The sequence below is a fragment of the Erigeron canadensis genome, chromosome 7 (assembly GCF_010389155.1).
Source record: "Erigeron canadensis isolate Cc75 chromosome 7, C_canadensis_v1, whole genome shotgun sequence".
NCBI classification, from domain to species: domain Eukaryota; kingdom Viridiplantae; phylum Streptophyta; class Magnoliopsida; order Asterales; family Asteraceae; genus Erigeron; species Erigeron canadensis.
In genome coordinates, this window is record NC_057767.1 from 28370354 (window position 1) to 28382281 (window position 11928).

Genomic DNA, 11928 nt, shown 5'->3' on the forward strand with positions numbered 1-11928 from the left:
CTCGGTAAAACTTGAATCTGGTAACTCCTACAATATGTCAATATAGTCGGTGTCATGATACTTTGATATATTGTAGTGTTAATATGTCATTAAGACCATTACAAAAAATGATTTGAAAAACATAAAAAAGTGGTCAAATACTTATTTGTTACTAGACCAATTGCGTGGATTTAGCTAACAAATGAATATGTGAAAAGGATCAGTATGCATGTATACTTTTGTTTCGCTTAAGAAGAGTACTCTATTGTCCTTTTGCTATGTGTGTGTACATGATTAATATGTATATATATAGCCCATCAGTTAAGAACTAAATCAAATACAAAAAGAAACACACACAAACTAGTCTGGATTATATATTTCTTAGAAGGAAGTTGAAAAGAAAGAAATCAAATGGCATTCATTCTATTCCTTTCATTGTCACTCCTACTTCATGGAGCTTTAGGTACTTAAAATACTTTCAACTTAATTTGTATTTATAACAATCAATTTTTATATACATATTTTTTATAACCATGTTGAAATTTTCATCTAGGTGAAATCATTTGTGAGGAACTACCAACCGAATTGTGTGCTTTCTCGATTGCATCTTCAGGAAAGCGTTGCGTATTAGAGAATTATGTAAAAAACACGGAAGACATGATCAAATATCAATGCAAGACCTCGGAGATCGTTGTTGAAGACATGAAAGATTGGATTGAGAACGACGATTGCACAAATGCTTGTGGGGTTGATAGGAAGTCAGTCGGGATCTCCTCAGACTCCCTTCTTGAGCCGCGTTCTATAGCAATGCTTTGCTCGCATTCTTGCTTTGATAACTGCCCCAACATTGTTGATCTCTATTACAACTTAGCCATTGGTGAAGGTAATTAAATTTATTTAACTAATGATCTTCTTTTTTTTTATATTATTACACTGTATAATATATTGAAATTCCACCATCTGAATTTTATGATAAGGGTACAACTATTTTATGAATTTTAATTATAGTCTCTAGAGCTGTATTTAGCAAAACCCCAAAAAATTGAATTCTTCATCCATAATTACTTGTTACTAATTAACAAACTTTTTAATTCTTTTAGGTGTATATCTAAAAAATCTGTGTGAAGTTCATAGTAAGATGCCGCGTCGTGCAATGGGTCAACTTCTAAGTTCGGGTGCAGCTTTTGGTCCTGTTTCTGCTGCAGATGGTTCAATTTTGTTGGCAGAAGCTCCAGCTTCTAACGAATTATCAATTTCTCCGGCTTATGCTCCTACTTCTATATGAATGTATTGTTGAGTCATGCTATGATTTTCCTATTGTTTTTGGAAACTAAGTGGTGTCTTATGTAAAAACCACATTCAGTTATATTATGTGATTATAGGATATATGAGATGTTATACTAGAAAAATCTTATTGTTCTTAGCTTCTTATGCAACATATATTTGTGAAAAATCTACGGAGTTAGTCAACTTGGCCAAAAAAAAAATGAAAAAAGAAAAGCATATTACATCTCTTAGTATTTTAGAGCAAAAAAACTTATGATTAAAGGGATAAACTTACAAAATATTAAACATGCCAGAATTTTCCAATGCACATAGAGATCAGATACACATAAAGATCATTAATCGTTACAAAAACCTTGTTGACTGATACCGCAAAATTTCTCTCTTTAGAGAGAGAGTGTTTTTAGATATTCTTGTGGCCGTTTTCAAGTTTTTTTTTTTTTTTTTGGTGACCACCCCCAGTGTAATTATATCTTGATGTTCGAACTTAAAGACTTATGTGAGAACATTAGGATGCCCGATTATTAAACCACCTAAATTGTTGGTGGTTTATTGCTTAATTGGGATGTTTATATTGTTGTTGCTCTTCAATACCCTGTTGGAACGTTTATAATTTAACCTTGATCACTTCTTAGGTGTTATCGGTATATCGATCACCAATCTTCTTTTAGTTACAATTAAGCATGAAAGTCGAATAAATTGTCTACATTTAACTTAACATTTCGTTTGGGCTCTAACCAACATTGTAGTGTATGTTTAACCTATGATCCGTAAACAAACTTAGCCCCATAAAGATGCACAAAGTCAGGTTCGAGATTTGCCTAACAAGCTCGGGCCTTGAGGAAAATATTAGGCTATCAATTTAACGCCTGAATGGGATAGGTCGGGCCAGAGACCGGGTTATAACTACACCCAACCCATACTAAAACTAAGCTTAGTCTTGATGTTTAAAAAACGGTATTTTAATCATACTGTTGTGAAAAAATTTCCCAGTATTACCGGTATTATCGAAAATACCGGCCGGTATGACTATTCTAATGTATTTAAAATTACTTTATTTTATAAAAATCTACAAAACTTGTTACATTTTACCAAAAATAATTAAAAATACAAGTATAATCAACTTAAAAATAGTATCAAATATGTATGTCATAACGTAATCTAAGTTTTAAAGTTCAAAAACAACAACAAAAAAAAACAACATTAAAGTATCATAAATTTTTTTTTTATAAAAAAAAATCAAAAATAAATGAAAACACTGGAAATACCGGAACGGTAATACTGAAAAATACCAGGAATACCAAAAATACAGGCCGATATTAAATAGTGAAAATACCAGAAAAATACCACTTAAAATACCGAGGTACCCTCCGATACCGGTAATACCGGTCAGTATTTACCGATATTTAACACATTGCTTAGTCTACCCTGAAATGTTTTTGGCTTTTTTTCTTATTTAGCAGTTTGGTAAAATAATACATATATTTGATGTAAAATTATATACAAGCAATCCAAGTTTCTTTAGCTACATGGAATTTGGATTGTTTCATATTTCTGCCACGAAACTTTTAATTTTTTTACTTTTTGTGACATAATTTATTTATTTTTAATTTTTGCCACGAAAGATTTGTTTTATTAGTTTTTAAACTTTCATTTTTCTAACTTTTGTCATGAAAGTTTCATTCTCTTTATCACATAAATTTACTAAAGTTTTCGCCCCTGTACTTTTTGCCACATCACTTTCGTCTCTTTTACTTTTCGAACGAAAGTTTTGTTTTATTTACTTTTTATAATTTTTATTTTTTTAAGTTTTGTCACGAAAAATCATTATCTTACTTTTTCACATAGCTTTTGTTTTTCTAACTTTTGTCAACAATTTTTATCACATAACTTTTATATAGTTATCGCACATACCTTTGAGTTATCGCCACATAACCTAAACTTTTTTTTTTTTAACTTTTCACACAAAAGTTTTATTTTCGTGACTTTTTATACTTTTTCTTTTCTACTTTTGACACGAAAGTTTCATTTTCCTTTCTTTTTACCTCATAGCTTTTGGATTTCTAATTTTTGTCAACGAAGTTTCATCTTCTTAACTTGTCACACCCCGACTAAGGCGGAAAACTCGAGATGCGACGCATAGTACACGCGTCATGGATATTACATAGGAAGACTAAATGAATCCACAAATATAGAAAGTCTTAGCATAGATTAACACAAACATTCAACACAAGATTCAATCACAAATAAAACATAATCCAACTCCCACGTAGGGGATCAAAGGTTAGGCATAATGCCATACTAACATAAAAGAGAACATAAGATAACATAGCAACAACAAGGAGTCATAGAGTCCAAAGTCTGCTATAAAGGCTCCATGCTACTCTCCTCAACCACCTCTAACCTGTGCACCTTGGAGGATACTTAAAAACGTCAACACAATGGTTGGTGAGTTCGTAGAGTTGTAGTCCAGGTTGTTAGGTTAACGTGATGCATTTCATGTATAGTTAAAGAGGCCACGTCACAATGTTGCCATAATCACAAGGTTGCCAATGTCTTAAGGTCGTCATAACCACAAGGTTGCCATGGAATTATCAAGTTTAGTCAGGACTTACCGTTCAACAACCAGCCAATGCATTTAGTTTAGTCAGGACTTACGGTTCAACAACCAGCCGATGCATCTAGTTTAGTCAAATGTCAGGCCTTACACTTCAACAACCAGCCGTGCTCAAGAACATGTATCCAATGCATCCAAATGTACCTATAATAGGTATCCAAGTTATGAAATCATTTATGTAACCAAAACATGTTATCAAAAGGTATTCACAATATGTTATCAAAATGTATCCAAAATAGGCTATCAATCATGTAGTCAAACTAGGTTATCAATCGTGCAGTCAAAATAGGTTTTCACAATATCATATCAAATAAATACAGTTTTACAAGAGAACATTTTGTATCCTTTCAGCCCCGAGAAAACATGTAAAAAGGGGACTACGAAGCTCACATGAATGCTAGCAACAAGATTATGCTACACAAGATATCAGAAAGCAAGTAACCGGCACGCCATCAATCTGTTTCAAGTTATCATAATTAAGTATGTGTTCATTATAGGTAAACGTGCTCATAACGTGCCGCCAAGTGTTGACCATATTGTCCAAAAGCATACTACTTAGTCTTTGACCAAATTTTACAAGTTTGAACACATCATAAATCCAAAGGCTTTGAAATCTCAAAAACTATATGTATATACAGTGTTGTAAATCTCGGCCGTCTCGGCCGAGATATCGGATCGGTTATCGGAATCGGCCACTCCAGGAGACGAGATGGCTAGGATCGGTCAAATATCCGGTCAACGTTGGAAAACTTGTTGGATCGGGTCAAATATCGGAATATCGGTCAAATATTGGTTAAATATCTGGTCAAAGTCAAAACAAAGTTTTTTTTTCTTTTTTTTTTTAAAAAAAAAAATCTATATTCTCATAATATATCATAAATTTATATTTATTCTATTTATATTTTTGAAAAAGTTATTATATACTTAAACTTTTATTAAATATATTTCCATAAATTATTATTATTATTCACTATTCACCCGATCCGATATCTCCTCGATTTTTCAAAATCTCCCGTCTCCCCACCTCGCCGATCCGATCCCGATCCCCGAGTTCTACAACCTTGTGTATATATATATACACTACAAGAAATTCAAGATTTGGTGACGACAAGGCATGGTCACCAAAGCTTCGTCTCCGAAAGTCATTAGCGACGATATTTAGCGACTACTTCAAGTGGGTCCTACCGCCATAAAAAGAAAATGAAAAAGAAATTCAAAAAATATTAGCGACGACTTTAGTGACGCATTTGGCGTCACCAAATAAACTTCATTCAAGTTTGATTTTTTTTAAAAAAATATACGACTTTTAGCGACGAGGTGTCATCCCTAAATAGATTTTGAGACCATATTTAGTGACACCTAAGTCGTCCCCAAATCATTTTCTTCAATAAAAAATAAATGCAAAAAAAAGTCGTAAAAGACTTTTGGTGACGACTATGTCGTCCCAAAAGTCGTCGCTAATAAAAAAATGGGCAGCATTTTGCTGTTTTTTCGATTTCCACCCAGTTTTTCTGGGCATTTTCCGGAAACAGAACCTATTAATAAAACCTGTTTCTAGCCTGCTCAACAATCAACAACAACAAACATCATCAACAATCTACCTAAACGAACAACAACATCAAACATCATCAACAATCTACCTAAGTTATCAAATTCAACCAAAACTTTTCATACCAAAGTGATCAACCTGCATATTCCTAAGTTACCAAGTAGCATACCAAACGTCACATAGATACCTAAGTTATTACATACGAAGTAGCATACCAAACGTCACATACCTAAGTTATTACATACCAAGTAGCATACCAAAATGTAGCAAAAGACATACCAAAATAAAAAAAAATAGCAAGAGTTGAGTAAAGTTTGAAGTTACACATGAACCAATCACACGTCATCAATATGTTCCTCGCCATCCTCATCATCAAGATCAACAACATGGTTCTCGTTCTCGATCTCCTTTTCCTTTCCCTTGTGGGTCTACATGCTTCATTACAGGGAAGGGAGGGGGGGGGGGGGGTCATGGCAAGCTTGCTCCAAAGCGGGGCGGTATACTCCTCAAGAATCTGTTGTACATCTAGTTGTGTGTACTTTGGTTCACTAGAGGAAGAGAAATCTTTTGCAAATATAGACCGGGGCAGCTTCTGCCCTACTGCCCGAGTCCAGCCACAACGCTCCCCCCGCACCTCCCGCACAATATCATCATCGCTCGACATCTGATAACTGGGGTCTTTTCTTTTTGTGACCATATCAGCCTACATGGTTACAACACAAACAATAATCAATGTTATATATATGCAAATGTTACAAAAAAAAGTTACTTTAAATAATATATACTATTACTTACATGCAATTCGACAGCTTTACTCTCTGTGAAGACTCCTTCCTTAGTCCTCAAGTCTTTGTACACATCGATGGGGCTTTTACCATGCTATAAACACATGTATTGAACATAAGGTTAGTGTTATATACTATGTCGCAATGATACTATAAATATAAAACTTACATGCCCATAGCGATACCGTACGAGATTCCTTCTTCCATTGCATACTATGATTTCCTATGCCTTCCTGCAATCCTTGTTTGCTTTGGAGCGTTTCTGGAACTGGTCCGAACACCTATAACGCACAAATTTTTTCCAATCCTCAGTTGGCACATCTTTAGGAGGCAATTCCATAAGCGCCTCTGCATTGGCTACCCCCCCCCTCGGTCCTCAAAGTGTTTCTTGCCAAACCTCCACTTCTTATTTTTAAAAATGTTCCCAAAGTGAAATTCAAGCCCTGATTTAACAACCTCACCCGACTTCCCTTCAATATGGGGCACCACATCATAGAAATTCTGCAAGATATGAGAACGGTTGGAGACTACTGTATATGTTCATAAATACAATAACTGAAAACAATTAACTTGAATCTCATCGAAGATGGTGCAAGTATGGTCTTCTGGCACATCTCTCGTGGAGGGGTAGTAGTAAGGGATCTTAGAGATAATCGCACCAGCTAGAGAATTGAAATTTTCGATGTTGTCACCGACAACGACGTAAGTCCCTCTATTGTTTTCCTCGAAATCTATCTTCAAGGGGTTCTTCAAGTTTTTCTTCCAAACAACCATCAAACTCGGATTCTTAGTTCCCTTTTGTTTTCCTATCTCCCCCTACAAAATCAAGTTTAGCAAAGATAGGGTCATTAAGGTTTGAAGAGCCGACTTGACAATATCACGGTTAGCAAATATAGGGTTGTTGTTCCACAACACGTCAAACTATTGCGCCATGGCTTGGCGTCCAAGACGCGTACCGAGGAGCTGATCATAGTCTATACATACGGAGGACATTGTGGCACCAACATCTGCGTGTCTTAAGTACATATAACTCTTGCGGTCGACGGTAGGTTATCGGGTTTTTTTTTTTTTTGCCTTTCTTCTAGATTTTTATTACTCTTTATCTTTGGTTCTTCACCATCCAGTTCTGGTGATTTGATGGTCTAAGAATACAACTCATATATGATTCCATCTGCATGTTGAAATAAAAATCACATCTTCTGATATAGAAGCTAATGGCCCTTTCATCTTTACTAACCTTGTCCCTAACCAGATCATTGGGTCTGAGAACAGGTGAATTTCTTTTTCTCGAAGTCTACTTCCTTATTGTTCTCCGGTCCAATAATAAGGTGAAGTGGAAGATAAAATGGAATGGATGGAAAGTCAAAACTTGACCGAATACAAAGGTATATGGCAAGTATGACTCTTCATCTTCCATCTTATCTTCCACTTCCCCTTATCCAGCGACGTCATTCGGGCCCGCGTCAATTGGCGCCGCTGCCGGGGAGGTTGGTGTCCGATTATCTTTTGTGGATTATTTGCTTTTTGTATGTATTTTGTGATCCTTCACTAGAGACTGTCGTCTCGTTTGAAGTTACTTGCTGTATTTGCTAATTTTCTTGTTATTCGTGCTTTTTGGCGATGCAACTCTATGATGCATGATTCGTGACCCCATGTTTCATTACCAAAACACGGTGGATTGGAACCAATCTTCATATGAAGATTGGTCCAATGGTCCTTACTATCACGAGTTGTCACCTCCTCCTTCTACCTATTATGCACTACCCCCTCATATGTCCACATAGGACAAATTGAGGCAACTCTTGGCTGACCAAATATCCTTCTGTCAAAGATTTTCTGAAAGTCAAGATAACTTGATATTACTCTTAAAGAACATGCCACTTCTCATAATAAGATTCAGGAAGGTCTTGATTTGATTGTTAAATATCTTGAATATGAGGATCGACTTGGTTCATTGCCAAGTAATGCAATCTCCACCGAGCCGCCACTTGGTCCTATGCACCTCCTCCTGCACCATGGAGTGAGGAAAAACTAGAGATAATAATGGACAAGGCACATCATTCATGTCCACAAAGTACTGTGCATGTCCCATCTCCGGTTGGACCTTGTGATTTCTCATTTGAGTCTGTTATTACTCATGATGAGTGTTTTATTAACCCATCATGGTGGAGTCCTGGTGAGGTGGAGTGCACCGATGACCCCCTTAACATGCTAAAGGCTTGAGCGATTCGGTGCCTCTTTTGGACCATCTTCATAGTCATCCTTATGTTTATATTGATTCATTTGATGATCCACAGGATCATGTCGGGTTGAAGCACTTTTTAGAGTATCCCCCGGATGACTCCCTTCCTTTTCATTTGTCTTTTGCTTCACCCCGACCCATGGATCGTATTTACTCATTTCCTACTTTTGGGATTGATCCCTTAAGTTATGGTTACCTTTGGGCAGGATATAAAGAACCCTACGAGTCAAGCTAGTGACTCGTTAATAAACTAGCGCTTTTGGGAGGCAACCCGTGTGTTTTTTTCTGTCCTTTATGCTTTAAGTAGTTTATTTTGAATAAGTATGTGTTATTTGGGTCACTAGTAAGTCGGTGGACTTGCTTTGTGACCTCTTATTTCATGTTTTTCTTTGTGTTTGTTTTGTCTAGGTTTTATCTTTTGAATAAAATGGATGTGTTGGAGCGTGTGATGTCTGGAGCATGAAGCAGTTCTTAAAGATTGCTTGCACTTGAAATGATTTTACTATACTCATTTGCAACTTTTGGAATTGCTTTGTATCAATCGGGAGTTTTCTCAATCTTCCTCTCCTTTACTTTTATGTCAAATTGCCATGTTGGGTCCATATTACTTAGCTTATTTTGCATTCTTAGAATCTTGGGCATTGAGTTTGTTTGATCTTGTTGATTGTGGCATTGAGCATTAGAAACTAAGTAGGACCTAAGTGTGTGATCCCATTGCCTTTAACACATCCGTTGGTTGAACACCCATTATGGTTTTTTTTACCATAAGTGTGGGATTTCCACCTTTTGGCTTTTCACATTTTGGGATATGTTTAACTATAGTGTGAGATTGGTCCGTTTTGGTTAAATATGAGGTTCCATTTAGCATTGTGATTTGCTTTACTAGGTTATGGGGCTTTGTTGCCATATAAACATACTCGGGTTTGGACACCCTCTTTGTCATTCACAAGAGTGGAATTCCCCACCTTGTGGCTTGGAACATTGAGAACACTGTACGAACTGAAGTGTGGGATGTGATCTTGATTAGAAGTAAGACAGTTAAATTGAAAGTGTTGTTGAAATATGAAAGTGGTTGTGATTGATATTTGCTTGACCTTTTAGTAGACTCTCATGACCCTTAAGTCCCGTTCATCCATTATCCATTACAAATTTTTTGAAATACTCTACCATTTGTACACGTTCATGATAAACTTAGATTTTTGTGAAATGTTTGATGCTAATTTTTATGTATATAGTTATATATTAAAAAAACAGATTTTGGTTTTTGTAAGTTTTTAGAGTTTGGTTTGGGTTATTCATTGGACTTGGTTTGTCTTGACCTTGGGGGTAGACCTTGACCAAGAAAGGCAACATTGTTTATTAGATGGTCATTCCCCATTTTTAAACTCGACATTAGTAAAGTGTGGTCAATGGTCATATATTAGATATTAAACATCATTGAAGGTGATAATCGACTTTGAAAGCCTATATTTTATGATTTGTGGTTTTTCACTCTCTAGAATGCATGACCTATAGTACATAAGGAACGTCTCGCGGGCTTGGTTATCCATATTTAATAAACCTTAATTGAAAACTTTATACCTCATACCTTAAGGCAAGATAAGTTGCGAGTCCTTTATCCAAACTTACGTTTATGATATTCAATTGAATACCCAAAACCTACATTTTATCATTTTGACCTACCAAAACGTCAATACCCAAAAATCATATTTCATTCGCCAATAAATCTAAATCACTCATCCTTATTTTATCATTCAAAAAGTAAATAAATCAATAAATGCAAAACAAAAGTTGAAAAGTCAAAGTTTAAAAATTAAAAAAAAAAAAAAAGAAATGAACTCAAGTCAAAAGTGAAAAAAATATATAATAATAATAAAAATAAAAATAAATTCAAATCAAAATAAAGCCAATAAAAATATAAACTTCTCATATATTTATATCCATATTTACCCATCCGCCTTTCAATTGTTTAACATTTAATTAAGTTTGAATACTGTTTTCTATAGACTTGAGCTATTAAGGGTTTTCCTTTAGGGCTTAATAAGTATGGATAGGCAAAACTAAAGGGCAAGTAATTATGTGTCTCGGCTAAAAAACAATTTATATATTGGAGTGGAAAGCGTTTCTAAAACCCGTCAATGGCAAAACACAAATGTAGGTATGGGTGATTTAAGATCTTTTAGTTGGACCATTATGCCACATTCGAAATGTTTTATATGTATATATATATGTAAATGTGGTTTTTTTTATGTTTAATAAGGTTAATGATGCATCTAAGAAATGCACCATTGGTTCATTAGCATCATAACTCCGTGATTGTATCACAATTATCCTTGTTTTGTGCCTTGATTTGCATATTTATAGAATGTGTGTGAGAATTCAAGACCCTCTTTGGTAAAGTTTTTCACCATTTTTCCATAACCCACTTTTATACATTTCACTATAATTCATGCTTAGCGGTCACCTTTATTCAAATCATTTTGAGAGTTTGCTTGAGGACAAGCAAATGTTAAGTGTGTGATGTTCAATTGACGCGAGGCTCGAAAGACCGTCGTTGGAAAGTCAACGGGTCACGGTCAATAAATGAAGGAAATAGAATACAAATGAGATGGAAAGTCAATACTTGACCAAATACAAAGGTATATGACAAGTATGACTCCAATGTCGAACAAGGAGGCGGTGGATTGAAAACTTAAGTGAACTATTTGATCTTTTGAAATGCACTTTGTTAATGAAAAGAAAAGATTTTTTTGAGATTTGATTTTTAAACTACAAAAAGAAAAATATTATGCAAATGACAAATACATAAAGCAAATAAATAAACAAAATAAACAAACAATTAAATATCAACATATATGTTTACTTATACATGTTTTCCCCTATCGTGCAATGGTCATGGTTGATTTAAATAGACAATGAAACCGGGTTGACAAACACTTGTTTATGGGACTTGACTTTTACTTGAGAAAATGGCGTGACACAAACATCTAAAACAATTTCCTAGACGGTCATCTACGACAAAAGACTCAAACGTTGAAATCACTAGAAACGAATGGATATGAGTATTGCGGTCACAAGTATTCTCCATTTCCACCGTTTGACATGAAAAATGACTCAAGAGGCTTTGATCAAAATAAAAGTTGGTGTCCCTTTATGCACGCAATTCAAGCTAACAAGTTATAAAAACATTTAAACGGTCATCTTTTAATGCAATTACAACTTATTAATTTACGAATCTTATTTGACCAATTAACTCCAAAGGGACCATATGATTTTACGTTCATAAACACCATGGTGAAAAATCACCAACATATACAAGCTCAATCAAAATGTCATTTGCAAAGCACTAATTGATCATCACAAAAAAGTTCGAATCATATGTCCAAGCAAACACAAATAATCTACTTACTCATCATTATCATAACATCACATAAAATACTTATATTCATGCATAGACACATTATCAATTAAT

At 34.9% G+C, this 11928-nt stretch overlaps 2 protein-coding genes across 3 annotated transcripts; one reads left to right on the forward strand and one right to left on the reverse strand.

Moving 5' to 3' along the window:
* The first annotated feature begins 390 nt into the window (after positions 1–390).
* On the forward strand, positions 391–1264 carry LOC122609226. Its single transcript, XM_043782284.1, has 3 exons — positions 391–442; positions 533–862; positions 1080–1264. The coding sequence occupies exons 1-3, from the start codon at positions 391–393 to the stop codon at positions 1262–1264; spliced, it is 567 nt and encodes a 188-aa protein (XP_043638219.1).
* A 4281-nt stretch (positions 1265–5545) lies between these two features.
* Positions 5546–7611, reverse strand: LOC122608515. 2 transcript variants are annotated; one of them, XM_043781620.1, is made up of 4 exons: positions 6874–7611; positions 6384–6495; positions 6225–6297; positions 5546–6132 (listed from the first exon to the last, which is right to left on the reverse strand). In XM_043781620.1, exons 2-4 carry the CDS (start codon positions 6419–6421, stop codon positions 5659–5661), a joined length of 585 nt encoding a protein of 194 aa, XP_043637555.1. In that variant the 5' UTR covers positions 6422–6495; positions 6874–7611; the 3' UTR covers positions 5546–5658. The 2 variants fall into 2 exon arrangements, with proteins under 2 accessions (XP_043637555.1, XP_043637554.1); XM_043781619.1 differs by having other exon boundaries at positions 6384–7611.
* Between the last annotated feature and the right edge of the window lie 4317 nt (positions 7612–11928).